The 27,971-nt window shown below is 40.7% G+C and overlaps 1 protein-coding gene across 18 annotated transcripts in view; it reads left to right on the plus strand.

The window, feature by feature from the left end:
• RIN2 (Ras and Rab interactor 2) overlaps positions 1 to 27,971 on the plus strand; it is a 299,965-nt gene that overhangs the window by 249,881 nt on the left and 22,113 nt on the right. For 16 of the 18 annotated variants that reach the window (XR_014317184.1, XM_082756878.1, XM_082756889.1 and 13 more), the window contains 6 exons: positions 4,119 to 4,211; positions 14,631 to 14,725; positions 22,165 to 22,357; positions 23,195 to 23,306; positions 25,443 to 25,515; positions 26,715 to 26,806. Coding sequence is in view for 17 of the 18 variants with exons in the window: in XM_082756878.1 (XP_082613004.1) it covers positions 4,119 to 4,211; positions 14,631 to 14,725; positions 22,165 to 22,357; positions 23,195 to 23,306; positions 25,443 to 25,515; positions 26,715 to 26,806 (658 nt within the window). In the remaining variant the exon portion in view is untranslated. The remainder of the gene's footprint in view (positions 1 to 4,118; positions 4,212 to 14,630; positions 14,726 to 22,164; positions 22,358 to 23,194; positions 23,307 to 25,442; positions 25,516 to 26,714; positions 26,807 to 27,971) is intronic. The other 2 variants (XM_082756884.1, XM_082756892.1) reach the window with 2 other exon arrangements.

Genomic DNA, 27,971 nt, shown 5'->3' on the forward strand with positions numbered 1-27,971 from the left:
GCTGATGTGATTTTCTTGGACTTCAGCAAGGCTTTTGACACGGTTTCCCATAGGATCCTACTGGACAAAATGTCCACCATACAGCTAAATAAAAACATCATACGATGGGTGAGCAATTGGCTAACGGGCAGGGCCCAAAGGGTTATGGTAAATGGGGCTGCGTCAGGCTGGCGGGCGGTCACCAGTGGGGTCCCTCAAGGCTCCATTTTAGGGCCAGTACTTTTCAATATTTTTATAAATGATCTGGATGTAGGAATAGAGGGTATTTTGAGCAAGTTTGCTGATGACACCAAACTTGGAGGAGTTGTGGACTCAAATGAGGGCGTAAAGGCCTTACAGAGGGATCTGGACAGGTTGGAGAGCTGGGCGATCACCAACCGCATGAAGTTCAATAAGAAAAAGTGCCGGGTTCTGCACCTGGGACGGGGAAACCCTGGCTGCATGTACAGACTGGGTGATGAGATGCTGGAGAGCAGCCTAGAAGAGAGGGATCTGGGGGTCGTGGTAGACAGCAAGTTGAATATGAGCCAGCAGTGTGCCCTGGCAGCCAGGAGGGCCAATCGTGTCCTGGGGTGCATCAAGCACAGCATCGCTAGTAGGTCAAGGGAGGTGATTGTCCCGCTCTACTCTGCGCTGGTGCGGCCTCACCTCGAGTACTGTGTGCAGTTCTGGGCACCACAGTATAAAAAGGATATGAAACTGTTGGAAAGTGTCCAGAGGAGGGCTACGAACATGGTGAAAGGCTTGGAGGGGAAGACATACGAGGAACGGCTGAGGTCACTGGGCCTGTTCAGCCTGGAGAAGAGGAGGCTGAGGGGAGACCTCATCACAGTCTACAACTTCCTCGTAAGGGGGTGTCGAGAGGCAGGAGACCTTTTCTCCATTAACACTAGTGACAGGACCCGCGGGAACGGGGTTAAGCTGAGGCAGGGGAAATTTAGGCTGGACGTCAGGAGGGCGTTCTTCACAGAGAGGGTGGTTGCACACTGGAACAGGCTCCCCAGGGAAGTGGTCACTGCACCGAGCCTGTCTGAATTTAAGAAGAGATTGGACTGTGAACTTAGGCACATGGTCTGAACTTTTGGGTAGACCTGTGCAGTGTCAAGAGTTGGACTTGATGATCCTTAAGGGTCCCTTCCAACTCAGGATATTCTATGATTCTATGAAGATGGTGGAGGTGCATGCTTGCGTGTTACCTTAAGGGACTGCGTCCAAGCGTGTCCTTCAGAAGGAGCAAACAAACCACCAGAGTCTGCTCACTGCATCAGAGTGCTTCTCCCAGGGTCTCTGGGTAACCTATTCAGAAGCTTCCTCCTCCTATCAATTTCATCAGTGCCTGTAGAAAAGCTGAAACTATTTTGAGAGAAAGGTTGTGATTATCTGACTAGTTGGGAGAATCAGTGTTATGCAGTGTTATTCTGTGCTCTTATGGCTTTAATACGTTACGTGATGTGGGTTTAGCCCAGTATAACTTCTGATTTTTTAGGCTGTTGTCTGGCAGAATTGTTGTAATTCAGTTTAGGCTTAGTTTGTTTGCAGTTTTCCCCCTTGTATTCTTGAGGGATGTGGCCAGGCAAATCTGTTTATCTGGCTGCAATGCCAACTGTTGGCATGGATCCGTTCACTGGCTCTAGAGAGTTGAGAAGGGCAGGGCCTTGAGCACAGCTGAGGCTCAGAATTACAGTCATAGGGACAGTAACAGTAGTACATTGATGTTAATGACTTTGGAAGAGTGTAGAGCCTCAGAACCTCATCCAGCGAATTCAGCAGTGATCTCCAAGGCTTTCTTCTGACTTGGAGACGCGTTCTCGGAAGGGACCTGAGGGAACTGAGTTTGTGTGCTTGCATTCTTCTGTAGGTTTGAGTGTGGAAACTTGAATCTGTTTTGAAATATCTGTAGAAGTCTTGGCATGGTCTTATTTTGGTAATGAGATTGCATGTAGACATCTTTGTGGTAAAATAAAAAAAAATAATAATAAAAAATCCTGTGAAGGAGACATTGTTTGCAAATGGGTTGAAGAATGACCGAGAATAGAGGTGGCAAAACGGATACATGGTCTTGCTCATAACCCCCCCAATGCAACTCATTTGAAATCCATGCCCATGGAGCTGATTTTAATGTTGTCATTAAGAGGATAGCATGAACTTAGAAAATCACATTTTTGTTGTAATTCCTTCCTTTTGGGGTTTCATGGGTCTCACTCTACCTTCAGCATTTCAGGTGCAAATTTCAGAGTTGCAGAATTCATTAAAAGAAAACATAATAATTGTATAATTAAAACCCTCTTGTATGCCAAGCTTCATGTTGTTTAGAATACCCAGTATCAAATGGGAGAAGTCTATGAAATGTCTGGTATTCCCCAGAGCGGAAGGACTGTTGTGTACCTGGCTTTCCTTGGCCCTGTTGCTTGTGACAGACAAGGACACAGTTTGTGTCTCAGATGATTTAACAGCACCTGCAGTCCCACCCACTTTGCTGGACTTCAGTCTTCTGTAGGATTGGCTCTATCAAGTTACATAGACTTTTAATAAAGCAACCCAGATGGCAGTGTCTTAGAGCCTCATCAAGAATGTGTTCCTTTAAATATGTTGACTTTTAAAAGGAAGATCTGGATTTTTAATTTTTTTAAGCTTATTTTTGTTCTTTCTGGGTCATCCTCTAGCATTTGGCTTTCATAGCAATGCAGCATTCTGGGTTTTTCTTCTGACCTTTAAAGTCTGCTAACTCTGCCTGGAAAAGAGGTTGGCTCCCAACATGGCTGCTTGCTAACAAGACAATGGAAAAATGTAACCTTTTCTAGTGCTCTTGTGGTCTGACCTCTGGAAAGGGGGTGCACATTGTTAAACTTTCTGCTACATCTTAAAACCAATAAAACCAGTAAATGTTTTTATCTTGCTTCTACTTCTCACCCTTTCCAGTGTGTGTGCTTGCCAGGGCTTTCCAATTAAACCCTCTGTCTTTCAAGCTCCTCCTTCCTGCTTGGTTCTGTTCACCTCTGTTGATGCCCTCTCATAATGCAGGAGGGGTGTTGGTTTGTTGTTTTTTTTTATGCCCAGAATTCTCTTGCCCAGCTGCTGCTGTTTGCTCATGTTTCATCTGCAGCCATGCCACTGAACTTGTTTTTCACCGCTGCTCCCAGCCAGTTATTTTCATTGAAGTTTGTATTGAATCAGCAGCCCTACCTTCACCCGTAATGCCTTCTGTATGCAATACTTGCCCCCTGGGTAACTGGAACTTCCAACATAACCACTGCTGTGTTGTCAGTGGACTAGGTGAGTGAGGGAGAGAGTAGGCTAGTTTGATGCTTGCTGTTAAAAATCCTAGAAGGACTTCTTAGCCTTGGAATTTGGTTTCTGTTTAACTTGACGTTTACTTACAAGTTACTGATGTGAATTGGTTGTGACTTGAGAGGAGCTCTGCTAGTCAGCTAGAGATCACCACTGTGATATTTCTCATTATGTGCATAAGGGCTGCCTACATGTTGTAATGCTCTTCCATATATTAAACTGTTCATTCAGTTTAGCTTCTTCCTAACTGCATCTTCAGCTTCTGGTTTGAACGTGACCCTCAGAAAAGTTAATTGCATTTTAATAACTTCAAGCAGGTGTGTGTTTTTTTTGTTTGTTTGTTTTTTTTTGGGGGGGGGGAATGGAGTGGGGTGTATTTTTCTAACTTATGATAACGTGTTTTTTTCCCTGTGGGTAATTTTTCTTTCTCCTTCTCAGTCAGCCCCACCAATACTATGAGACTTCAGGGTGGATTGTAGTGACATCTAACATTTTGTTATATTTGTACTTCAGGCTAAGGTCAAGCAAACAAACAAAGCAATTGTTACATTTTAGCATTCCTTTCTAATGAGCACATTGAACATCATCCTAGATCTACAGGATCAGCTGTGAAGAGATGGGAGAAATGTGGAACTTCAAATACTGTCTTTTTGAAGCAATTTATGGAAAAATAAGACTAAAAGGATATGTAATGGCATTGGTACGAAATAAATGGTACCATGTTGTTGACAGAAAGGGTTTTGGCAGAAGGCTTGTTGTGACTGTTTCTGTGGCTTAGAAAGGAATTTCCTACAGACTGGACTAACTATTAAAAATGTCTCTGCTTTTAGGATTTCAAGACATTTAGTGGAGTCTTCCCAGGGACGATGTCGTCTTTGACGATGAAAGCTCATTGTTTGGACAAAAGAGGAAGTTTCTTTAAGGTAAATACGGTATTTCATTTATTCCGATAGGAAGAGATGCATTTGCTTGGAAGCACTAGGTTGCGTATTTTCTAGGTTGCAGTAAAAAGTCTTTTTTTTTTTCTTTGACAAAAAAAAACACCAACACCCCTTTCCTGAGAAAACTTGCCTTAGTTTACATTATTCTTCACTGAGTTTTGCAACTTAATAGACCAATACAAAACACAAAGTGCATGGTTTTAAGTGAAACTGATGTTGCAGAATGTGCAGTACAATCTGTGGTATGTAGAAAGTTCTGTAAAATTAGAAGCATTCTTTGAGGATCTCTTCTTACAAGTATTAGTTGTAGTTAAATTACCACCCATTTATTCCACATGTATGTTTTCCTGTATACTGAATAGAGTATTTGGTGTAAAACAGCTTGTGGCATTCTTTGCCAGTGATACTGAGAACATAAGCTTTATTATATGCAGGCATAACAATGTTAGAGCTTTCATAATTTGGATTTGTGTAGTTTGAAGTTACAATATGGGTTTATGATTTCCATTATTGGATTAAAAATTAGTTTCATAGCCTATTTTAAGAAAAAACCTGTGGAGCTCCTCGTGTGGGTAATCTGAACAATCACAAAAATACTACCTTCACATTCTCAATGTGTTCTTCAGTCATTTTTGTATTGTGTTTTGTTTTTTAAAGCTGAAGTGCATCTTCTTTGAAACAAAGAAGCTGTTGTTTAGCTCACCACAGTGTTCTGAAAAATCCAACATCTCACCACCCTCACAGTAAATAATTTCTTCGTTATATGTAATCTAAATCCACCCTCTTCTAGTTTAAAGCCATTACCCTTTGTCCAGTCCCTACACTCCCTGACAAAGTCCCTCCCCAGCTCTCCTGCAGCCCCCTTTAGGCACTGGCAGGCCGCTGTAAAGTCTGCCTTGAGCCTTCTCCTGTCCAAGCTGAACAACCCCAACTCCCTCAGCCTGGCTTCGTAACAGAGGTGCTCCAGCCCCTTTATCATCTTTGTGGCCCTCCTCTGGGCTCGTTCTAATAAGTTCACATCCTTCTTGTGCCCCAGGCCCGAATGCAGGGCTCCAAGGGGGTTCTCACAAGAGCAAAGCAGAGGGAGACAATCCCCTCCCTTACCCTGCTGCCACGCTGCTTTTGGTACAGCCCAGGGTATGGGTGCCTTTCTGGGTTGCAAGCACACATTGCTGGCTTATGTTGCACTTCTCATCAACCAACACCCCCAGGTCTTTCTCCTCAGAGCTGCTTTTTATGCATTTTCCACCCAGCCTGTATTTGTGTTTGAAACCTCTGATGTCAAATTGGAAACTGCAGGCAATCAGTGTATCCATCGCCTGTGCATTGTACAGATCATGTATGTTTGTGCACTTGTACAAGTAGATTACCTTTATCCTTCCCCTTTCCTGCATTATTAGAATATATTAGAATAGCTAATTTTGAGTAGCTATTTTTGAGTTTGTTTAATTTAATTTGCCCTGTATTGCTGTGTTTAGGAGACCTGGTGATTAAGATACAGCTTTTACCCACTCTGCTCTCTACCTCACAATGCTCTCCCAGGTGCCCAGATTGCATAGCATGCTTCCACACATGTATCTTATGTTGTACATGTTCATTTACAGTTGCAAAAAAAACCAACACTTTAGCATGCTGGCATACAGTTTCTCAGGACACTTATATCCTCAAAAAGAGTATCTTACGGTTCTCAGTAACTTTTATGAGAAAGGTTATTAGCAACTACCAGTAGGCAACTCCACCTTTCCTTTCCTGTTTGGTTCTTAAATAGTTCCCACTACTGTAGCTTCTAACCATCTCTTACTTTTTTTTTTTTGCATTCATTCTCCCAGTTGTTACTACACCAGGAAAACAGTACTGTCCCCACCTTACAAAACGTGAAGGTCTGTGTGCTTTATAGGGTAAATTCTTCCAAGTTGTTATTCCTAGTACTCACAACTGATGAAGGCTCAGCCAGCAAACTGGAAAAGGGAAGCCAAGATGGAATTAGGCTGGGTAATTTGGGGCCTGGAACGCTTGCCAGCCGCTACAGAGGGAGCCTGTGGTAAAACAAGGAACAGAATACATGTCTCTGACAAACATCCTTTTTACTGAATCAACCTTCTCATCAAAATATTACTAAATTGCAAGCAGTACTGAACTGGCATCAGAAACTTTACACCACTAAATTCTGTACCAAAATCAAGTATCAGTTAAAACTTTGCTGTTTACAGATGAATGAGATGCTGAATAGTGTTAGTGGTCTCAGAAATCCATAGCTCACTGAGTAAAATAACCAGCAATTGCAGCCGCATATCAAAATATCTAATTGTATACATGTAGAGATGAGCCCAGAAATAGCATTCCCAGTTTGGTTCATCTCTGGCACTTCGCCATCTCATCACACAGGGTGCTTTTTGAGGGTTGCTATGCTCTGCTTATCAAAACAGGAAGGAAAAGATGAAATGCTAAAGAGGATGCAGGTCTCCAGCAAGAATGAAAAATGAGATGCTGGATAAGTGCTGGAGCTCATTTGTCCTTTCTGATGATGATCCTTGTTGTCTTTAGCCTGTATCCCCTTGCCAGATTAGAAATGCTTTCCTTCTTAGCTGTTTTAAGCATAGAGCTTGGAAACATTCTACAGTGGTCACCTTGGTTGACTCTTTTAATGTGATTGCATTAAAGATTTTAAAGATCGCAGTTCTGTTAATGCTTTTACAAGCTTATTTACATTTCAGTACTGAAGACAGGAATTTGAGTGCCACGAAGTGGTGGCTTCTGCTTTCAATTGAGAAACTCTTCAAGAGCTGAATGAGTAAAGCAACCTGTAGCTATGCTGAGCTCCAGAGAGAGGCCCTACCCTGTCTCTGTCTTGTACTTCCCACTGCACAACAATGATGTGTGTAGACAGAGCAGCTTCATAAAGGTGCCTGTAGCACCTTGAGGGCTCATTGCTTCTCATGAACATGTTGGAGAGCAGCTCGGAGGCTGTTTTGATTTTTGCTGCTCATGTCACATTCTGAAAGATGTAGAATTGAGATGTGTGTGTTCAGTGGCAGAACACTGGAGAGCTGTGGATAATTATGGTTGTGGTCTGTGTATAGTAGTTACATTGTCACCCCTGCCAGTTTCTAAAGCTGGGACCAGTCTTATTGAAGGAGGCATCAGTTGACAATCATAGCGTGATGCATTATGAAAGGAAACGTTGTTTAAGGTGTTTGCATTTTGTTATTTCATTCATGGATTTTAAGAATGTAAACAGTTAGTACATGGGTATTTGTGACAATCTGATGTTAAGGATAGGTTTGGCTAGGGAATATCATGCTGACTGCTCTGTGAATTCATGCTGTCTGAGTCATAATAATTATTTGGGTTTACAGTAGTGGTTTTGTTGTTTCTTTTCAACTTACAGAACAGTATTTTTTCAGAAATAAACCAAAAAGAGAAAACATTAGACACAAAAGTGGCTAGTTATTCTGTTACACAAGTTCTTTTTAATTTTGTTTCTGTTTTACTGTTAACTACCTTACCACTTGCGATGATGTCATCCTTCCAGATACATTTCCATTTATAAAGCCTCTTGTTTCTGTAGCAAAGCAAGGTGATGCTTATTTCATATTTCTGAAGGATTCAGTTACAGGTAGATTTTTAAGACTTAGCTCTAATCTACGTTGTTTTGCGCTGGCAGGGGCCTCTAATGTATTTCTGTCTGCTTCAGTCATTTTTCACTGCCTCTTATGGACTTGATTTCAAGTCTGTTGAAACCGGTGGGTGAGTTTTCTCATTTTCAGCAAAATAGGCATCACACAATTTATGAACAGAGAGATCTGTTTAAAGAATTCAGTCTGAGCCTTCCACTAAAACAAAGGCAGCAGAAATGCCTGTTCTCTAATACTATTATACACCCAGTATCCTTCCAGCATTTTGTAGAAATGTATAATTAAAAGCTCATCCTGTATAACACAAGTCATGCAAGCATCACATACGTTTTATAATGACCAGCAGCTTTGTTGATCCTAAATACTCCAGAAATTATGTCATACATTTATGAGTAGACTTTACAGCATTTGATGGGAAATACTTGTCAGGTGCTGGTACATCAGTTAATTGCAAGAATACCCCAAATGATGCAACTGCAAAAGATGGTTACTCTTCTCCTGATTAAAAACAATTTTTAATGAGAAATAATTTAAGGAAACGTTGAGTGTCATTTGCAGAAAATATTGACTGTTTATATATCTAATATATCTAGGAACAAAAAATTAATTGTTCAGGTGTGGTACATGCCGGTTTCTGATGAGTCAGTTTGATTGCAGTGTCCCATATTCTAGGAGACTATAGATCAGGTTCAGGCTTGATGAGGTTTGATCTCAGCCCTTCAGCTTGTCTGCTTCTCCAGGATGCACTCCCTTGTGTCATGAGCAATACATGGTGTACACAAAAAGAGAGCCTGTGGAAGAAGGCATGAGCATAAGACTGCTTGAAGCATGCTGTTTAAAGAGCTCTTAAATTTTATTTTACTTTATGTGTGTGTATATGTGTGTATATGTATATATATATATATATATATATATATATATATATATATATATATATATATATATATATATATATATATAAAAGCACTAGAGACAGAAAAATTCCTCTGCAGAAAGTAGCTTCTGACAAGTTCTCTTTAAGGCAGACATGCAAATTAAAAAGCACCAAGAAAACAGTACATTCAAGATACAGAGAAAATTCAAGATGTCCACAATGCTTGTTTTTTGCTGTTCAGATTTGTTGTTACAACTCCAAAAAAAAATTTATTTTCAGTAACTTAAATCTTAAACAAGTACCTTTTCCAGACCAAAAAAAAAAATAAATAAATAAGGCAGTTAGCAAAGCATAGCAAATACGCAAAAACAACTACAAATAACTAGCAAAGATGAAGTGTATGTTGGTAAACATCAGAAAAATAGGTACAAGCGAATTAAAGAACTAACCAAACAACGGCAGTGTTCTGCAGTATTTAAACTCTGCCTTTGCATTATGGATGAGTTCTGTCTTCTGGGTTCAAACTGACAGATGAAATGTTTCTGTGAAGTGTTAGCCTTAATTTTTGTGTTTTTCATGCTGTTAGTACAGGTTAGGTTAGAATTCTTTTCCAGAGTCCCCAAAGATGTTTGCTTTTTGGGGGGATGGAGTTATTTCAAGTGGTTTGTTTGTTTGTTTGTTTGTTTTGTTTTGTTTTTTTCAACTACAATTGAAGATTGTTAATACAACTAAGCAGTTAACAGCTAGTTAACACAGCAAGGCAAGTGTTGAGGAGGTGGCTGAAAGCCCCTGGATGTTTCTGTGCATTGTTCCTCCTGCTGTATGCTTCAAGGGAAAACTAATGAAAAATTCTTTTGTTTTGTGAGCTCTTGGTGTAGGAGCCACTTGCTCTGATCCGATTTGTCAGAGAACAGTGCCTATTTGCTGCTGTGATGTTTTTTTGTGGCTACTGCTTGTCTTGTGGGTGTAAAAAGTTCGGAAGTCTCCTCCTTGAGGAGGAGCTACCTCCAGTCAATCCTGTCCTGCTTTATGTCATGCATCAGCAGCCCGTTTGTGGGGAATACCAGCTCTGTACAGTTGCCAGCATAGGAAGTTTTGTGGGGAAAGAAGTCTGGGCCTTGGTGCTGAAAGCCTGCAATTTGCAAGCTAGTGTGGGACAGAGGGGTGCTCCACTTTGCTTACCATTTCCCTCTTCTGTGTTTGAAGCTGAAGTATGTGTTGCCCATGCTACTTATCGCTATGCCTGGTGCCCCCATGCCTCTAAGGAGCTGCTACCCACTCTGTGCCATCTTTGCACCTTCTGCGGGCTGTTGGGTGCAGGTGGCTGCTCCCATGGAGAGGTGTGCGATCGGGGTCGGGTGGGCCTGGCCTGACAGCTGCTGTCCATGGCTGTTCGTGAGGTGTCTGAGCTCCCTGCCTTTCCATGACTGCAGATCCAGAGAAGACATGAGGAGGATGGTGGACCACTACTTTCCTCCCCCTGTGATTCCAGATCAGCTTCTCTCTACAGATGGCTGACTTCTCTGAAGAAGCCAGGGGGTTGCCATGCACTGTGCATGGGTCTTAAGAAAACAACTGAAATCTGAAGTCAGACCATGTTGAAAGAAACTTATCTGTTGCAAGGTAAAACTGTCATAATCCCTTTAGGCTATTTGGTAATGATGATAATCCTTTGAAAATGAACAGTTGGTCAATCCTAGCTTGATTATTCTGAGACTGACCTTCTTTAAGACGTTAATGTAATCATCCTTGGGTTCTGACAGGCTCCATACAGTGCAAGGAGATGGGGGCAACTGCCCTGGGTTCACACCCTCTTAAGGTCCTTCATGATCCCCTAGTCAGGCTCTGCCACAGGGATCAGAGTCACACTGCTAATTCAGCAAAGTCTGTTCTTCAGCCTTATTCAAGGTTGCATGTTGCAGAAGCTCATACCTACAGCCGGTCTGTTCCATTAACATAAAATCCTCAAGTAGCATTCAATAATATAGTGAGATTCGTAGTGGTTGACATCATGACTTTGTATTTTAAACACTGAATACAGCTTTTGATCTTTCTGAATCAGTTGCTGTCTAGAACAAGATCTTGGGCTCTGACTCGTGTTGTGTGCTGTTAGCCAGCCAGAAGCACCTTCCTTCCAGAGTGATTCCTGGCAAGCCGTACCAGGAAGCCCTAACTTACTTATTTAGAGGTAGCTACGTTGCTCATATTCACAACTGCTTGTGACTGAAAAACTTCACTCTCACATAGTGTGAATATGAAGTGTCTTCAGGGAATGCCGTGATTTAAAATCTGAGGCTTGCTTCATTCATTAGAAAAGATAATTTTTAGCTGTTATTGCGGGAAGAAGGTTCTGTTCTTGAAGGAGAATAGGCTATAATCTCATCAGTTCAAATAGTAACATAACTGTTAGTTGGGTTCGGGTACAATTTTGGGGATGTTTTAACATCAATAGAAAGTTGCTGTACTAAGTGTTGCATGCTATCTTATTGCAGCAGGTGTGAGGTCAGGAGAAATGAAAATACTGAAAGCTTCATAGTAGACAGAAAGAAGGAATGCCTCTACAGCTGCCCAAAAGACTCTAAGGATTTCATACAGCAAACCTACTGTTTTGTGAGTAGGATGGAAGGTGGAAACCTAATGCCTTTGTCTGTTGCAAAAAGGATACTGCCTTAATTAAGTCTGTCTACTTCACCTAAAAGTTTGGTCTCCTGACTCTGAGGCTAAAGTTTGCAAGTGTTTTGTTTGCATACTTGTAAAAGGGACTAGGTTAAAAACATGTTGCTTCTGAATGGAGGACAGAAAATCTGGAGCAGGGAAGATGTGGGTATGTGCCAAGACATAAGTAAAGGTGTGAGGAACAAAAAACACAAAAAGTGGTGCTAAAGAGGTAAATGGTGCTAAAACAGAGCTGTTTTAAATGAACTGAAATGAAAAGCTTGAGGAGAACTAGAGGGGACAAGAAGACTACAAAAGCTGTAGGTAACATAGTGAGACTTGCTTCATTGGTGTATCTTATTTAGCAGTAGTAGCTTGTATGAACATTTGACTACCTCATTGCACTAGAACAAATCTAACTATAAATGAAGACCAGGGTGGCGTAGCAGATACTTAAAAACAAATCTATTTATTGAAGTAAAGCAAACCCTTTGGCTATCCGTACTACAGTCACTTATGAAATGTGATTTTAAAATGGAAGAGGAAAATTTTTAAGTAACTGGTAGGCTGTAATTAGACCTGGAATGGATTTTGTTCACCAAAAGAACATTCTGCTTTTTCTGTATACTTGTTACTCGTTATGTAAAAATGGAAAATCATATCTTTGTACTGTATATTTTTCACAACATATGTTTATTAGACTTTTTTTTACTTGTATTTCATATATCTTGATAGCAAATACATTGTGTCAATGTTTTAGAGTGCTGTTAGTTATTTAAAACTAACTGTAAGAAGGTTTATGAAAACACTTGGGTTTGAAACTAATGGAACAATTTGAGTGTTTACTGCAGCTACAGATTGCAACAGATCATTCTTCAGAGACTGAGACCTGATAGAGCTGATCCTCCCGCTTCTACTATTTAATCACGGCTTGAAAGAGAAATGCATTTTTCTGTCTTGTTAGACTTCTGATCAGCTTCTGTGTTTTGAATTAAGTTACTTAGAGCTCAATTAGTGGATGAAACAAAGTGGGAGAACAGTGTTATCTGCTTACAGATACAAAAGGATTGCTGCTGAGAAACCAAAAACTGGTTAAATACGCATCATCTCTAGTTTGTTCTTTGTGTTTTAAAGAAAAAGTACTGATTTACAGAAGTCTTTGGCCACCAAACAATCAGGTTATTACATTTTTTACATAAATTTCATTCTTTTAATGTTTGACTTGAAACCTTGGCAGAGCTTGTCATAATTTCAGGTGTCAGTCTGATAACATATTTTTCTTTTTAAAATAACCTGGGAGTTGTCACATGTCCATACACACACTCTGAATACAGTGCACGATAGGAGTGTGTGGTTTCTTATTCCCTGCGGAGGCTGGTAGTTAATTTTCTTGTTGTTAGTGTCAGTCCAAAAATATGTTTCCTGTTAGTGAGTAGATGGCTGAAAAAGCTGAATGGTCTGAATTGCAGACACTTCCTGGTCAGATTCTCGAGTTTGGGGTGTCTGATGCCATTGCCAGTTTGGGATGCCTAAGCAGGGGCCTAAGTCTCTGTTCTGAGGCAGCACAACCAGCCCAAAGGCCCAGGCTGCTTGTGAGATGCGATGCGGCAGCACCCTGGGGCTGATGGCATCTAGTGACCTGCTGAAAGGAGCAGGCTTGCTCCCAGCCTGAGGCTGTCCTCTGTTTCCTGCAGTCTGCTCTGGAGCTTGTCTCACACCCTCTGAGAGCAGGTTCTGGTCAAGACACCACTGGAAAACTAGCCCAATGTCAAAGCAGCAACCCTTCTGCTATTCAGCAAACTGAATACACCTCCTTCCTGAGGGCTGGACAAACAGACACACCAGCCTGAGGAACTGAGCAGAGCCTCCGCGTTTGGGGGCAGCACACCGTAGCATGAGGTTGGTCCCGCCTCCCCCTCCATCAGCACAGCTTATGTTTGAGGCACTGTACTGATGGGAGTGTGGCCTGTGAAGTGATGAGTCCTGCACAGAGCTGCTCTGGTCTGTCAGGGCAGCACGGGTTCCTTCACGGCTGCTCCTCGTGGTCAGGAAGGCATTGCTCATGCCTCGCAGCAGTGACTCACAGGGTGTTTGAGAGGCAGCAGGAGGAAGATCTCTGTAAGTGGTATCACCAGTGGTACAGCACTGTTGTGGGGAGTGCTGACCTTGAAAGGAAGAGGCCTGTGGTGTTAATGTAGCATGTATTAATTCTCACTTAAAACAAACGGATTGTAGTTGGCCTTGTGTTAATAGAGCCTGCAGCTTTGAATTAGAGTAAAGCTGCATGATAAAGTAGGGTGTGAATTTCTGAGGTAGAAGAAAATATGTAAAATGGTATCAAAAAACTTGCTTGATGGTGAGAAGCCTTGGAAAGTGCTCCTATACAGGGCTGCATCATGGGTGAGAAGAGGACAACTGTTTTAACTGGAGTGGAAAGCTGGTTTTGCTTCATCTGCTGGGATTTTAGTTTGCTCGCTGTGAGGTGCTGGGGTGGTGGTGGAGCTTACATCACTACAAACCTTTCATCAGGTTCCACTCTGAGCAGGAGGGATGAACACTGCACAAAGCTTTATGTATATGTTGTCACTGTGCTGCCTGTCAAGCGAACTTGATGCAGTTGCTGCAATGAATGTCCAAGGCAGTGAGTCTCGTGAGCTTCACAGTTAACATCTGCCATGTTCTCAACAAAGCATCTCCCAGACATCTGGCTAGCCAATGCTACAGTTGTCGGTATGCAGCCTTATTGCTAATCTTGCCTACTTCAAAATGAGTTTCCTGACCTAGTGTCCAGAGTTAGGATTGTGTTCCACATGCGCTGAAGTGTTACAGTGCAGTTTTCTTTTAATTAAGTCCTTCTGTTCAAGTGCAATTTAAGGCCTAATATGAAAAGCAGTTCCCATTTTCTTGTGGTTTTTGTTACTATTCATCCACTGAAATGCTGTAATGATGGCTCAGTGTACCTTCTGAAATAAAAAATAAATAAATAATAATAATAATAATAAAAAAAAAAAAGCTGACCAGTCTGGAAGGTTTTGTACAGGCACAAAACAGGAATTATTCTTTCTCCAAGAACAATTATAAGTGTTCCCAAGCCTTACTTTTTCCTTTGCAAGGGGAAGTCCAAATAGGATATGATTAAAAAAAAAGTTTGTAATCTCTGGTGACTAAACTTGCCCGGGCTTCTTTTCCACACCTCTTCCACTCACTTGACGTCATACTATTTTTGTCCCTTTCTAGCTCATTGACACAATTGCCTCAGAAATCGGAGAACTGAAACACGAGATGGTACAGACAGATCTCACAGTGGAAGATGAATCTGCAGATTTGCAAAGGTGATTAAAATGCTTATTCTCAAAGTTCCTGGAGGTGCGCCATGGCAGGAACGTTTTTATTGTGCTGATTTCTTGGGTGATTTATGTCCTAGCACTTTTTGTCCTAGGAACAGAGAGTATAGGTAATCTTGCTCTTGGATAAAGGAATTTGCCTTTGTGTTGGAGAAATGCCCAGAGGTTAGTTGTTCTGTGTATTTGCTCTAATACCTTCTAAAATGCAACTGAACTTCACTTCTGCTTCCTTGTTACAAACTTAGGACACAGATGAATGTCTAAAGGAGGAAACTACTAATGTTTTTCCTATTGTTTATGGCAATGAGCTTTGCTTTCACATTGTTAAAGACTAAAAATGCACGTTGCTCGAGATGTCTTTGCGAAGATTCAACCCAGAATAACATTCATCTTTTCAGGCTAGCAAGGAAAATATGGACTGTTATGAACTCACATTTTTGTGGAATATGTTCTTGCTCATTTACATGTATATTGCAAGTTTTAAAACACAAAAACAGTAGATGGATGCATTTTGTTAACTTCAAAGTTGAGATGCATATTATAGTGCAGACGTAAGCTTGGGCTTTTTGAAATAGCTTATGTCATGTAGGTGTGGATTGTGTAAATTTGTTATTTAAACATGTGACTTTAAGTGGGCATACTGGGGACCTTAGCATTTTGGTTTGGTTTTTGTTATTCTTGGTTGTTAATGTCTGACAAATTTATATCCAGAGGATATTTGAAATTGTAACTATTGTGTTAAGAAGTTGTTTGTTTGTTTGTTTGTTTTTAACTTAACTACTCAAATACTAGTTGAAAGAGGAGATACTGATGCAAGTGTTCTGTCCTACCTGACTGCACAGTCAAGGCCAGCCCTGGAGGGTTTTGCTCTTCTGCAAGGCAGTGAGTTAACAAAGTAGATAGTTACGTGGAATTATATCTGTGGTGTATTATTTTTTCCCCTTTATTTCTGTAAATACCTTTGAAGTGTGCTAAAACTTACTGCATTGCATTTCAGTTACTCGTGTAACATAAAACATTGAGCAGCACTGTTGTTTACAAGAGGTAAAGAGTATAAGACAGATGAGCTCAAAGTCCTTGGCTACGGACCAGATTGCACGTTATTTTTGTTTTAAAGGTTTTGACAATGCACTTCTTCTACAGAGGAAGAAAGGATACTTTCTGGATTTCAGTGGATTCACCTAATTAATTTCAATGATCATTAACTAATTTTGAGTTAAGAAAAAGCTTCATGTGTTGTTTGATGCACCATAAACTTGAAAGACTAAGATACACTAGTTCTAAAATCTTGATGGAAGCACTTAGCTGGAATCATTCAAATTAAATTCTCTGATTTTTACTGATAGTTTTTTTTTTTTAATATATTTTCTTTAAACTAAATCTCTGAGTTTGGAATACAAAATATATTTTGATTAAAATATGCAAGTAAAGTTAACTTCAGAAAGTGAATAATGCAATTTCCATGAACACTTGTTTCCTCTTGAAACAGTAGCCATCCAATAATTTATTTATTTCTTTAAATGTAAAATATGGAATCTCAATAAATGAATCATGGTCAAGTTTTATGAGTATGTGATTCTGAAGTGCATACTTCTATGTAAGGAAAAAGGTGGTGGAAATTATCTAATTAGTAGTACGCTGATACCTCTTCATTATGTAGAGCTACATAGCAAGATTTGTCATTTCAACTAAGGTTTTCCAGAGTGCTTTGTGAAAACTAGACTCCCCTAAAGGATGTTTGCTATTATAACTTTGTTTCATCATAATTATTTAAAAACTGTAACTAATATAAGATGCTTCTATTTACTGTGTATGCTGCTGTTCAGAAGTTGGTATCTTAATGTCACATTGGATTTGAATGTAGAGAAATTTGAGCTAAAAGGAATGTGTATTATTCTTGCTAGTTTTCCATCTTTGCCTATATCCACATGCACCCAGGGTAGTTAGTTCTGGAAAGGCAGCATTTGCAAGAGGTCTCAGCTGTGTTCAGAAAAATAAGTATATGAAGATGCATGTCTACAGCTTCAGTGAATTTTGTGGCTGTGTAGTGACTTTCACACTTGATTTCCCTGATTATATTTGACATCTCGTCTCTTTTGACACCTGTAGCCCAAGTAATACTGATAATGATTCGAGTAACCTATTCGGGCCTACAGCTTTTGGTTGTAAGTGTGTAAATGCCCTGGGAAAAAAAAAAAAAAAAAGAAAAGAAAAAAGAAAAAAAGCAAAAAAGCTTGTTAAAACGTTGGAAATGGGAGTCTCATGTCATCATTTTCAATATTCCATGGTGCCAAGGTGTTTGATGCCTGGACTTTTGCCCAATGCAGACATGTATCTAAGTAACGCAAGTGAGTGAAGTTGTCAGAAAAAGGGCATAAATAGGATAATTTTCTGATCAGCACTGTACCAGTGGCCTTTGAAAGGGTACCTAGAGAGCTTCTGTATGGCATGACAGCCCAGGTCCATGTAGGATGGGAGTGTAAGCATTCCTTTGGGCAGCCAGTGGAGTAAGTGTGCCATGGCTGGTGGTGTTCAGATGGTCTTGTAGGGTGCATTCAGCCTCTCTCGAGGGCTCTAAATCTCTTGTTTACAAAGGCAACAGACACACAAGGTGAGGGGGAAAAAGCTTGCAGCCCTTCCTCTGTAGGGAAGTCTCTCAAGCCCCAGTTTGTATGTAACATTTGGTGCCTGTTAAATGGTTCAGGGATATTTTGCTGTCAGCTGCTGCAGCTTATTCTTTCCTGCTCTGTTGTGACAGGAATGTGGGCAGAACCTTGATCCTCACTTGTTTTGCAATGGACAACCTTCATGCATTAGTATTCCACGTTTTTTCCACATCAATTATTAATTTAAGTAGTTTTCTTCTGTGTCTTGCACAGTGATCTGCTTCTGTTACCATGAAATGGTTGAGGTTGGAAGAGAGCTCTGTGTCTATCTGGCCCAACCCCAGACCCAGCCGGGCCACCAAGCAGGGCACCCAGCACCATGTCCAGGTGGCTCCTGAAGGTCTCCAGGGAGGAGACCCCAACACCTCCAGGCATCCAGTGCCAGGGCTGCGGCACCTGCCCAGCACAGAAGTGTTCCTGGTGTTTGAGGGGCACCTCCTGCATTCCAGTTTGTGCCTGCTGCCTCTCGTGCTGTCTCCAGGCACCACTGAGAAGAGCCTGGCTCTGCACCTCCCTTCGGGTGTTCATAAGGCACAGATGGAATCCCCCCGAGCCTGCTATAAAGTCCCAACTCTCTCAGCCTTTCCCCATAGGTGTTTCAGTCCCTTAACTATCTTGGCAGTTCTGCATTGGATTCTCTAACATTGACAAGTGTAGATAGTTATAGTCAGCAGGTAGGTAGGTATTCAGCAACCTTCTCAGCAGCTTTGTTCTGTCCCTTCAGCAGTTATGGGATGGAGAAAAATGTGACAGTCCAGTTTCTGAGGTGCAGAGGTAGTCTTCTGAGACTTTGAGCCCTCTCTTAGCTGATGTTTGATATGACTGTATTGACTTGGCTGGTGAAATTAAGACCTGCTAGAGTGCAGGATTTACAGAAATCTAGACCCTTCTGCAGTAGGGAGTCATACTGAATTAAGTGTGGGTTGGGCCTTTGGTGGGACTAGAGCAAGGTTCACACTCATCCCTTTGCCGTTCTATGAAGATTCACTTCATCTGCCTCACTCTTTGCCCTTGTGACTGGGATGGCAACAAACAGGAGGAATATTCCTTGCTGCTGAGTAACAGTGGGGTGGGAGAAAAATGAATCTGGACACAAAGTTGTGTTGTGCAAGGCTTGTTAAGTTGTATTGCTGTGTGTTCAAGTACAAGTCCTTATCTTCATTATAGCATCAGACCTGGTGTCTAACCCTACCCTTCCTCATGACTAGGCACAAACCCTTTCTTCCTGGCTAGTGAGAGTGCATCAGGGATGATATACTAAACCCAAGGCTGCTTTCTCATGTGGGCTGATATCCAGCTTTCTCCATAACAAGGAAGCAGATGTGGTCATCTAGGTCCTTCTCACGGCACCTCTCATACTCCTAGAAGTGCAGGTAAATTCTGTGACTGTTCACTAGGGAGAGGGGGGGAAATCCTAGAGCAGTTTTCATGCAACACTGTGAACCTATGGAACAGCATTGGTCATCCTCATAGGATGGGCACATTAGCTGGATGCACCTTGACTCCCAAAGAGAGAAATCACTTCCTCAGGTCAGCGTCTGTCAGTGCAGACACAGAAGGTACAGAGGGGTGGGGAGCAGATCGTGTAATTGTCCCAGGTCCCACAAAAAATGGGAGAAATGTTGAAAGCTTAGATTTTTGTTGAAAGCTTATATTTGTAGCTCTTAGGTCAGAGCAAGACACAGATGGAGACCAAAAGAAAATCTCACATAAGGCTGGAGTGAGGGGCTGGACAGGAGCACTTGTGTTGTAGTGATGTGATCAAGATGTGTTATAGCCTTGTGGGTATGAGGGAGAAGAACGTTCTGATTACGGGCCTCAACCTCTTATTTATCCTTTTTTATTGTCTTTTACTGGGAGTTAGCCTTAAAAAAAAAATAAAATAAAAAAATCACAAGTAACACTTCTCCTCCCCAACCAAAAACATCAATGAAAAAGAAAAAACGAGGAAAAATTTAATTGTTGCATAATATGCCGCTTATTTTGCTAGTACAGCAGTTACAGCAACTTCTTCTGTTTGCTTAAATTAATCAGGTGATTATGATGAATTTGTATGGTTCTTCTTTCCATGCTATATTGTTTCCAAAGAAGCAACACACAAATCCCAGTCCCAAATAGTTTTACAACCTAAATGATAACAAATTTCAGGAACTTCCATGTGTCAAGACTTAGCTGTGTAGTGCCTGGATTGCTAATCAAAATAATTTGAAAAATCAAAAAAAAAAAAAAAAAAAAAGTCTGGTGCTCAGTAGTGTTATTCTTTACTGTCCGGATAGGAAATATTTGTTTGAACACTGCTTGTTCCTAGTTCACCTTCCTGGGGATTGCAGTAACACACTAGTACTGATCTAGCTACGATACATCAGAGTCACATGAATTGGTTGTTTTTAGGAGCAGCAAAAAATCTCATCCTGATCAGATGCTTGTAATCTTTGGCTTATTTCTTGGGGGGTGGGAGCAGGTGCTGCTTAGTGCTGCATGTGTATCTAGGTCAGTAAGGTATGGACTCGTGAGTTGCATCCCTTCTTGGATGGGACCACATGGGATGGGTTGTGCACATAAGTACCTGGGGTTTCCAAAGAATCTGGCAACTCCTCATTCAAATTCTTCTTCTGATTTATAACACTTGGAGTGTGTTTGACAACAATTAGCCACCCATACAGCAGAGGAGTGCTGTGACCCAGGTATGTCTACAAATTCTTACTAACCTCATATCGTTTGTTGGTATCAAACAGTGCCTGACCTTGTAGCTGATACGGTCATGCACCTTCTTCTGCATATGACTTTCTTTTGTAGGCGAAGTCATTTCCCTTTTGTACAGGTTCCCTCAGCAATGTGTTTAGTGCCCACCTCTTGAGCTAGGAACAAAAACAAGTCATATCTAGTTAAGCCTGCAGCCAGTGTCTGTAACTCATTTTGCCCCAGCTATCTCTGGTTTGTAACATAGCTCAATGTTACTGACTCTGAAGGGGAGTGGAAAGTTTCTGCATAAAATTGTCTGGAGGAACAGCTCATGAAAACACTGTTGTGATTCGTGATTTGACTTTTGTGGAGATGCATATGCTACAATACTAGGTTTTGCTGGGACCATGGTAGAAAAAGGGAAACCTAGAATCTGTATTACAGCAGATTTAGAGCCCTGTCATAATTTATGTAAATACTACTTCTCTTCTGCACACAGCATTTCTTGTGTATTCTGTGTCTCTGGAAGGCGTATTGTCAGCTTTTGAGGATGTAAGGTATCTGTATTATAGATGCCTTGCAAATCTAAAAGGTGTTACATCATAAACAAGCAAATAGAGAATGAGGACAGAAGTAAGGGAGAAGGCATATAGGTGATCTGGTAGTGATAATTGATCCAGGTAATGAGAAATTTTAATAAGTGACTGTTTTCATATAACCATGCAAGGAAAGAAAGATCAAGTACTTTTCCACCCCATTTATTTTCCTTTCTAGCCCTATCCAGAGATGATGTACATGTAAGATGCTGACCAAAGCTGGGGGGGGAAACATCTGATTCATTGTTTTTTTGTTGTTGTTCTTGTTGCTTGTTTTTATTTCTTTATTATTCAGCGTTCCTGTGCTGAAGTCTCTACCTCACTTGCTCTGGCTACTGTATCTGGCATAATAAAGATGGTACATGCTGTCAGTGACACTTACTGCCTGTCTAAAAGGCAGTCCAGAATTGTTGCGAAGTAGTTTGCAGTGCAGAAATGCGTCTGCATTGCCCTCTGCTGTTCAGGGCCTCTTCTGGTGGCAGAAGGAAAAACAGAGCCTTTGCACCTGACATCTTACTGAGTCAGATCCTGAAACAGGCTGGTGTTTGTCTGTGTGCTAATATCACTACCAGGAGTGCTGTTACTGGAGTAACTGTTCTGTGGTAATTTTTAGCTCTGGAAGAATATCAGGATATACTTTAGCTCAAAAATGAGGAATTTGAGCCAGTGATACACATACAATTGTACTGGGTGTTGTGCAGTGCATGAATGGTGAGGAAACTTTGCATAACAAAAATGGCTCCTGAAGCAGTACTTTTCATTGGATTTTTAGTGCATTAAAACCGTCTGCAGCCTTTATTGCTGAATTTAGCAGTAACTCTAACTGACCTGACGCTAGAGGAAAAAAAAAAAAAAAGACCTTAGTTTGACACATTGACTTAGCTTGGCTTTTGCCTTCATTGCTCACGTAGCAGTCAATCCAGAGCCAAAGGAATTGGGAGTATAAATATACTCACTATTCCTTGCTTGTTTATTGTGAGAGGTGTAGTACTGAATTGTGAGGAAAAGTCCTTTACTTGGAAAAATGTAAATACGCTGAGAATTTGGAGTATGAAAAAAATGCTCTGATTGTAGGTGATTTCTTAGTGAAGTTGTGCCTTAGGGAGGGTTATTTGTGCTAGAGAAGAGAGGGTTACTAGGGTTTTCAACACACACACGAGAAATAAGATGAAATGTTAAATCAGTTCATGTATGCATATATATATATATATATGTCTGTTTGGAGGAATTACTGAACTGCAGTAAGCTAAGAGTTAAGTGCTAAGGCTTTATCTTAAAATTAACTTAAATTGAGGGCAAGTGAAGGAGAGAAATCATACAGATAACAGAATTTGTGTATACTAATTATATGAATTCTTAATAGAAGAAATACCCACTTAGGGTGCCAGCAGTGCTATTAGTCATGTGATAACTGTTTGCTGAACTGAACAACTATTTATAGGTGACTAACGTATCTAACTTCGCTGTTTTGTATTCATCGTAGTCTAGTAAAGGACATGGGTAATGTCTCTCCAGAGAAAAAGGATGTAAAAGGCTGCCCCCGTGACTCTGGATATGACAGCCTATCCAACAAGCTAAGCATATTAGACAAACTCCTTCATACTCATCCTGTGTGGCTGCAGCTTGGCCTGAATGATGCTGAAGCCATGGAAATTCTGCGTGCCCAGCCTGCTGGGGTAAGAAGTTAATTTCAGCTTGTTGATGCAACTGTTTGTCATAAAATAAAATTAACACACACAGGCACATAAACACACTCCATTAAAACAAACAAAACCCAGTGAAACCAACACCTACAAAACTATTTCAGCGTGTGCTTTGGATAGTCCAAGTGAGAGATTCCTGAGTGTTTGGCAGCTGGACAAGCTGGAGTTTGACCCTTTATCTGGGCTGATATGTCTGGGGACTAGGTTGGGGTCTTCTGCAGCTGAGAACTAGACTGCTACAATTAGAGCACCAGAGGTAGACCTTGCTATGCAGGTTTGTAACAGATGCATTTTTCCACGTGGGGACAGCAGTACTAAATGGGAAATACATCGGTATTTTGTGTTACCTGCATTGAAGCTTCTGTAATGGGAAAAACAAGCCCTCTCTGCTCAGCTAAGGCTGGTGGGACTCTCTGCACCCTGCCGCTGCCTCCATCCTCATGTAGAAGGATTGCACAAATGTGCTTGTTCAACACAGGAGTACTCCACCATCAGTCTCCCCAGGACTTTGTAGCTTGACTCAAAACTGAGATTTGCTTTGTGTTTTTGTAGAGGGCTTACAGAAGGACATAACGGACTTGGTGTTATGTCTGTGTTACAAAAGGATGAAACACTTTTCTAAATGTTCTACTACTGTTTTACACCAAGCTGTTGGACGTGATAGAGGAATGATTGAATGAAATTCTGAGATGTTGAATAGGAGATCAGAGATCCTGAAGTTGTTATGGTTCCTTTTGTCTATAATATCTCTCTCTTTTAAGGCATATGGGGTAAAATTAAAACCACATCTCTTTCCCATCTCTACAACAGATATTTCTGGTTAGGAAATCTGCAAGACTACAGAAGAAAGTCATATCTCTGCGTCTGCCCAGTGACTGTGGGTCCTGCCTAAAAGAATTTGCAATAAAAGAAAGCACATACAGTAAGTTTTAAGATTTCAGCTATTTGTCAACCTGCATGAGCCAGTAGCAGTCTGTGTTGGTGAAACCTACAGCAGAAGATATCCAGTCACAAAAATTGTGTCTCAGACTGCCTGCCGTGTCATCTGCTGAGGTCAAGAAGGATTGTATGGGCAACTCTGCAAGTGGGTCAGGCATACCCAGGGGAAGGGAAGATACTCTGAAGTCTGTGCTGGACCCAGTTAGAATATTAGTTGGTAATTGTCTAGTTATCCACTTGGGTAGAAACACAGGGTGTAATCCTGTCTGCTGTCAATGAATTGTCGTCACATTTCCTCATTGTACTAAGGTAACTGTTCTTATTATAGACAGAAAAATTTACAGATATGTTTTGTTCTTATTTAAAATGCAATGAATAGGTGGATTTTAACTCTGCTAAAACTGCTTGTGTTGTGAGATCAGTAATGACTTGATGTTTATTCACTGTTTTCTAATAGAAATGTTAGAATTCAGTCAGTTTCAAAACACTCATCTCTTTTGAGAGAGGATGTGAGAAAAATGTTGGAGATATAGGAATAAAAAAGGAAGCTGCAAGTGGTGAGTGTATGTGGTGCAGAAACTGGAAGCGGAGCAAAGGGGTTTATTTTAACAAGACAGTGAAAACCACAACCGCTGACAATTTCAGTTAAACTGCCCTGAGGCAGAGGGTCTGTAATTGACTTCTATTAGTGACCTAAGTTAATTTCATTTGAGTTTTTCCTTTCTCCCTATCCCTTCTTTCTCCAGCAACAACAAATTGTGTGCCTGGTTTTGGTTCCAATTGCAAAGAAGGAATGACAAAGAGAAGAGAAAGCTGTCAGTGATAGGGTTGGACTTTTTGGGGTTTGTTTGTTTGTTTTTATGCAGATACAAAGTAGGCTCTTTCACCTAAGTGAATTATTATTTGTGGAAAGCTGCTTGACTGGCAGTAGTACAGATGTATTTAATCTGTGAGATCTATGGTTGTGTCCTTAGGCATGTGTTATACTAATGAATTCTCTCTCTCCCCTTTAGCAAATGAAGGAGCATTGCATTATCTTTCATGAGTAACATTTTACCACAAGGGGGATGTGTCTTCTGATACTTTTTACTCACCGATCCTATTTGATGTTTTCACTGTAGTCTGGGATCTGAATGTACATCTTTTAATAACCTTCTCAACTGCCAAGGTCACCTGTGTGTTGATTATCTGAACTGTTAGTACATCTCTTAAAGAAATACCTTTTTCTAGGCACGTAAATGGCCAGCTTGACCTGTCTTTCAGTGTAAGGTTTAGGTTAAAAAAAAAAAAAAAAAAGAGTACCTGACTTGAGTTTTGCTCTAGTTCATGTGGGCTTTATAGTCAGTAGCACTGGGACCTTGCTTTAGGAGCTGACTTTGCAACATGGAGTACTGACAAAATGACATTGCTGCTACTCACCAAGAGGTATTGCTGATGTAACTGAAGCTCTTGCATGGCTTTTGGCTTTCCCCGTCTAGACTGAAATGAGGGGATCTGCCTCATCCATAAAACCCCATCCCCCCCGTGACAGGCTGGAGCAGTCAGACTCCATGTTCACCCCTTTGCAGAAGTCATCTGAGGCTACACGAGATCATTTGTGTACTTAAGGAACCTGTCTTATGCAGCCGTTGTATTTCATAAATGGCCTTCTGTTGTCCTGGTCTCTGTCATGTACTGAGGTAAAAGATCTAGATTGTGTCACAGCAGGAGCTTCTTCTGCTTGATATCTTGCAGTCCTTGGGCGCGGTTTGTCGGTGTAATCAACCAGACTTAAAATTAGGCATATTAGTACACAGGGTAAAACAAAACCTCAGTTGTTGATTTGTTGTCTGTTGGCAAAAACTTGTGCAATTCTAATAACATTTGATCTGTTTCCCAAAAATTAGACCATATGTTTTGAATGCAAAAACCAACCAACCAGCAAGACTATTTTTGAAAAGGGCTTTAGCAGAGACATGTACTCCTCCAAACAGTTGTTCTATGTTAACCATACAGTAGCTAGTTTGATAATGCAAGCTTACTAATTTTATGAAAAAATCAGAAATGAATTTAATTAAGCTTTTTCTAAGAAAGAGTGGGTAGATGTGTGACTCAGTACCTTTTGTAACTTTCTTTGCAGCATTTTCCTTGGAGGGCTCTGGAATAAGCTTTGCTGATTTATTCAGGCTCATTGCTTTTTATTGTATTAGCAGGTAAGATGGTGTTATGTTTTATGGGAATTTCTTGCAGTACACAATGAGTTTGTACAAGGAGTCAAGGACTACCTGTCTGCATATTTTGTCTATGATGATGTTCTAGACTGAATTGTCTGTAGTATGATTTGGGCAGTGTCTCTTCAAATACTTTTTAGCTTGCCTATCAGTCTTCTTCATATGCTTGATTTGAATTTGCTTGAAACTCCAAGAACCTGGTATTGTTTGCTGTTGTTTTTTCAACAGTTAAACATATAACTTAGAGAATATTTGTGATAAAAATGATATGTCTTTACTACAACAGATGGTTGACTTGTTTACAGCCTTAAAAATAGTAATAAAAATTATTCCACCATCAGCCATATGTATGATTCCTGTGCTCTGTTTGCTGTCATTTACTCTTAATTATATAGGTATTTATACCTACAGATTTTGCAGTTCAGCAGATACTGTTGCTTGATGGTGTAATGGTACCAGTGGGGTGAACAAGAGGTATGCTGTTGGTTGATGGTAGTAGACACACAATGTACATATGGTTAAGTAGCTTTGTCCCTTAAAAACTGTCTGAAAAACTTTTTACACTAGATTTGGCTTATGTTGTTGATCACCATTCATGCATCTCCCTTTAAACACCCTTTGACCTTCTTGTATGCAGTGAAAAACTGCATGTGAGAATGAGCTATTAAAACTTGTTCAAATGAGGTGTGTTTTCAGCCTAGGACAGAATAGGATCAATACATCCTAGTTGAGAAACGCTTAGGGTAGCTGCCAGAGTACTCATTTAATTTTTTTATTCTGAGAAAATGGAATTCAACATTGAGAACAATTAGCAGTGTATTCAGAAGATAAGAAGCTTAGTTGAAGAGTTAAAGGCAGATGACAATTTGCATCTCACTGGTGCGTGTGTTTAAAAAAAAAAAAAAAATGCTGTAATGGGAGAAAATATAGGGTGGAGCAGTGGAAATGAGCCCCACAAGAGTCCTGGGGACTTGAAACTCATTTCTATTTCATGCTGCTTTCCAATGTAAAGGAACCCTGGGGCTGGTAATGTTTTTGTTGTGTGTTTAAAGCTCTTATTACCAGCCATAGCTCAAGAAGAAAGCAGGAATCAGAGCTTAGCCATAGGCTGTGTTGAAAACAAAGGCTTTTAAAACTTTGGATATTGTTTTGAAAATTGTTATTTTTCTCTTCCACAACAGGGATGTCCTTCCATTCACCCTGAAGTTGCCTCATGCTATTGCTGCAGCAAAGACAGAAATTGAACTTGAAGAGATTGCTCAGCTTGGATTGAGTAAGTATTTATCTACGCAGATGTCATTCCCTGCAGCATTGCTGTAAGCTTGAAAAAATAGGCTGTATCAGTAAATAGCTTGTATTGGTCATTGATGATCCAAATTTCATTTGGAAGACCAAGCTTCTCTTACTGGGAAGGCCAAACCATGTACTTGTCAAACAGTTACCTTGGTGGTTTTCCTTCCTTCTGTGTCTTCGGTGATATTCTTTTCCCTCTTAGTTCCCCCTTCCTTCCTTCTCTGTGCAGCCCTCAGACTGATGTAAAGCAAGTCTCACATGCCCAGGCAAAATTTTGATGCATCTTGTCCTTGGAGGGCAAATGTTGGCTGCAGGCTCATAGAACAGGCACTAGCTTGATAATTAGCTGTAGCTGCCAGGAGAGTGTAGGAACTGAAATTCACTATTAATAAAACTCTGTTCAGATTAACATGTGATTATTTATCTTACAGTGATGATTTTGACGTGTGGCTTAAAGCAGCAGCATGTTAATAGAAGGAGGGGGTGTATACATAGCATCTGTAGTGCATGTACATTGGTTTGGTGGAAAATACTGTGACTGCTTCAACCAAATACAGGCTCAGTGTGAAATACACGCTGAGCTTGCAGCAGATACAAAGCCTGGCAAGATTTGAACCATAGGCTCAACCCAGATGAATCATTGAGCAACTCCTGCAAAGTGCTGAATGGCTTCATTTCCTTTTACAGGAAGGAAGGGTTAGCTGAGGGCAGTCTTTTGTCCCAGTAGATTTTTGAGTCATCTTTAATTTTAAAATGGATCCTCAGTAACTCAGGGTTAACACAAGACTCACTAGGACTGTTTGGTGGGATTTGGCAGCTAAGCTATACACTGGGGAAGTATTGCATTGCTTTGCATTTCATTTTGCTGCAGTAGCTCTGGCAGGGATTGGTTTTAGAGAGTAGACTAAAGTCTTCCACACTACTCATCTGCAATGTTAGCTATTTAAATGGAAGTGTGAATTTTCATGGGAATACAGAGTAATGTATAACTGTTTATTAGATAAATGTTTAGGGAAAAAGGACTGACTGGGATGCAAGGTGATGAAGATGGTCTCTTTGAGACCCCTGGAGGCCTTGAAAGGACAATTTAGGCAAGTTTTTTCCATAGAAGATTATCTCCATAGGCCATCGTGGTTGTCCAGATG

The sequence above is a fragment of the Aythya marila genome, assembly GCF_965140915.1.
Source record: "Aythya marila genome assembly, chromosome: 3".
In the NCBI taxonomy this organism is placed as follows: Eukaryota; Metazoa; Chordata; class Aves; order Anseriformes; family Anatidae; genus Aythya; species Aythya marila.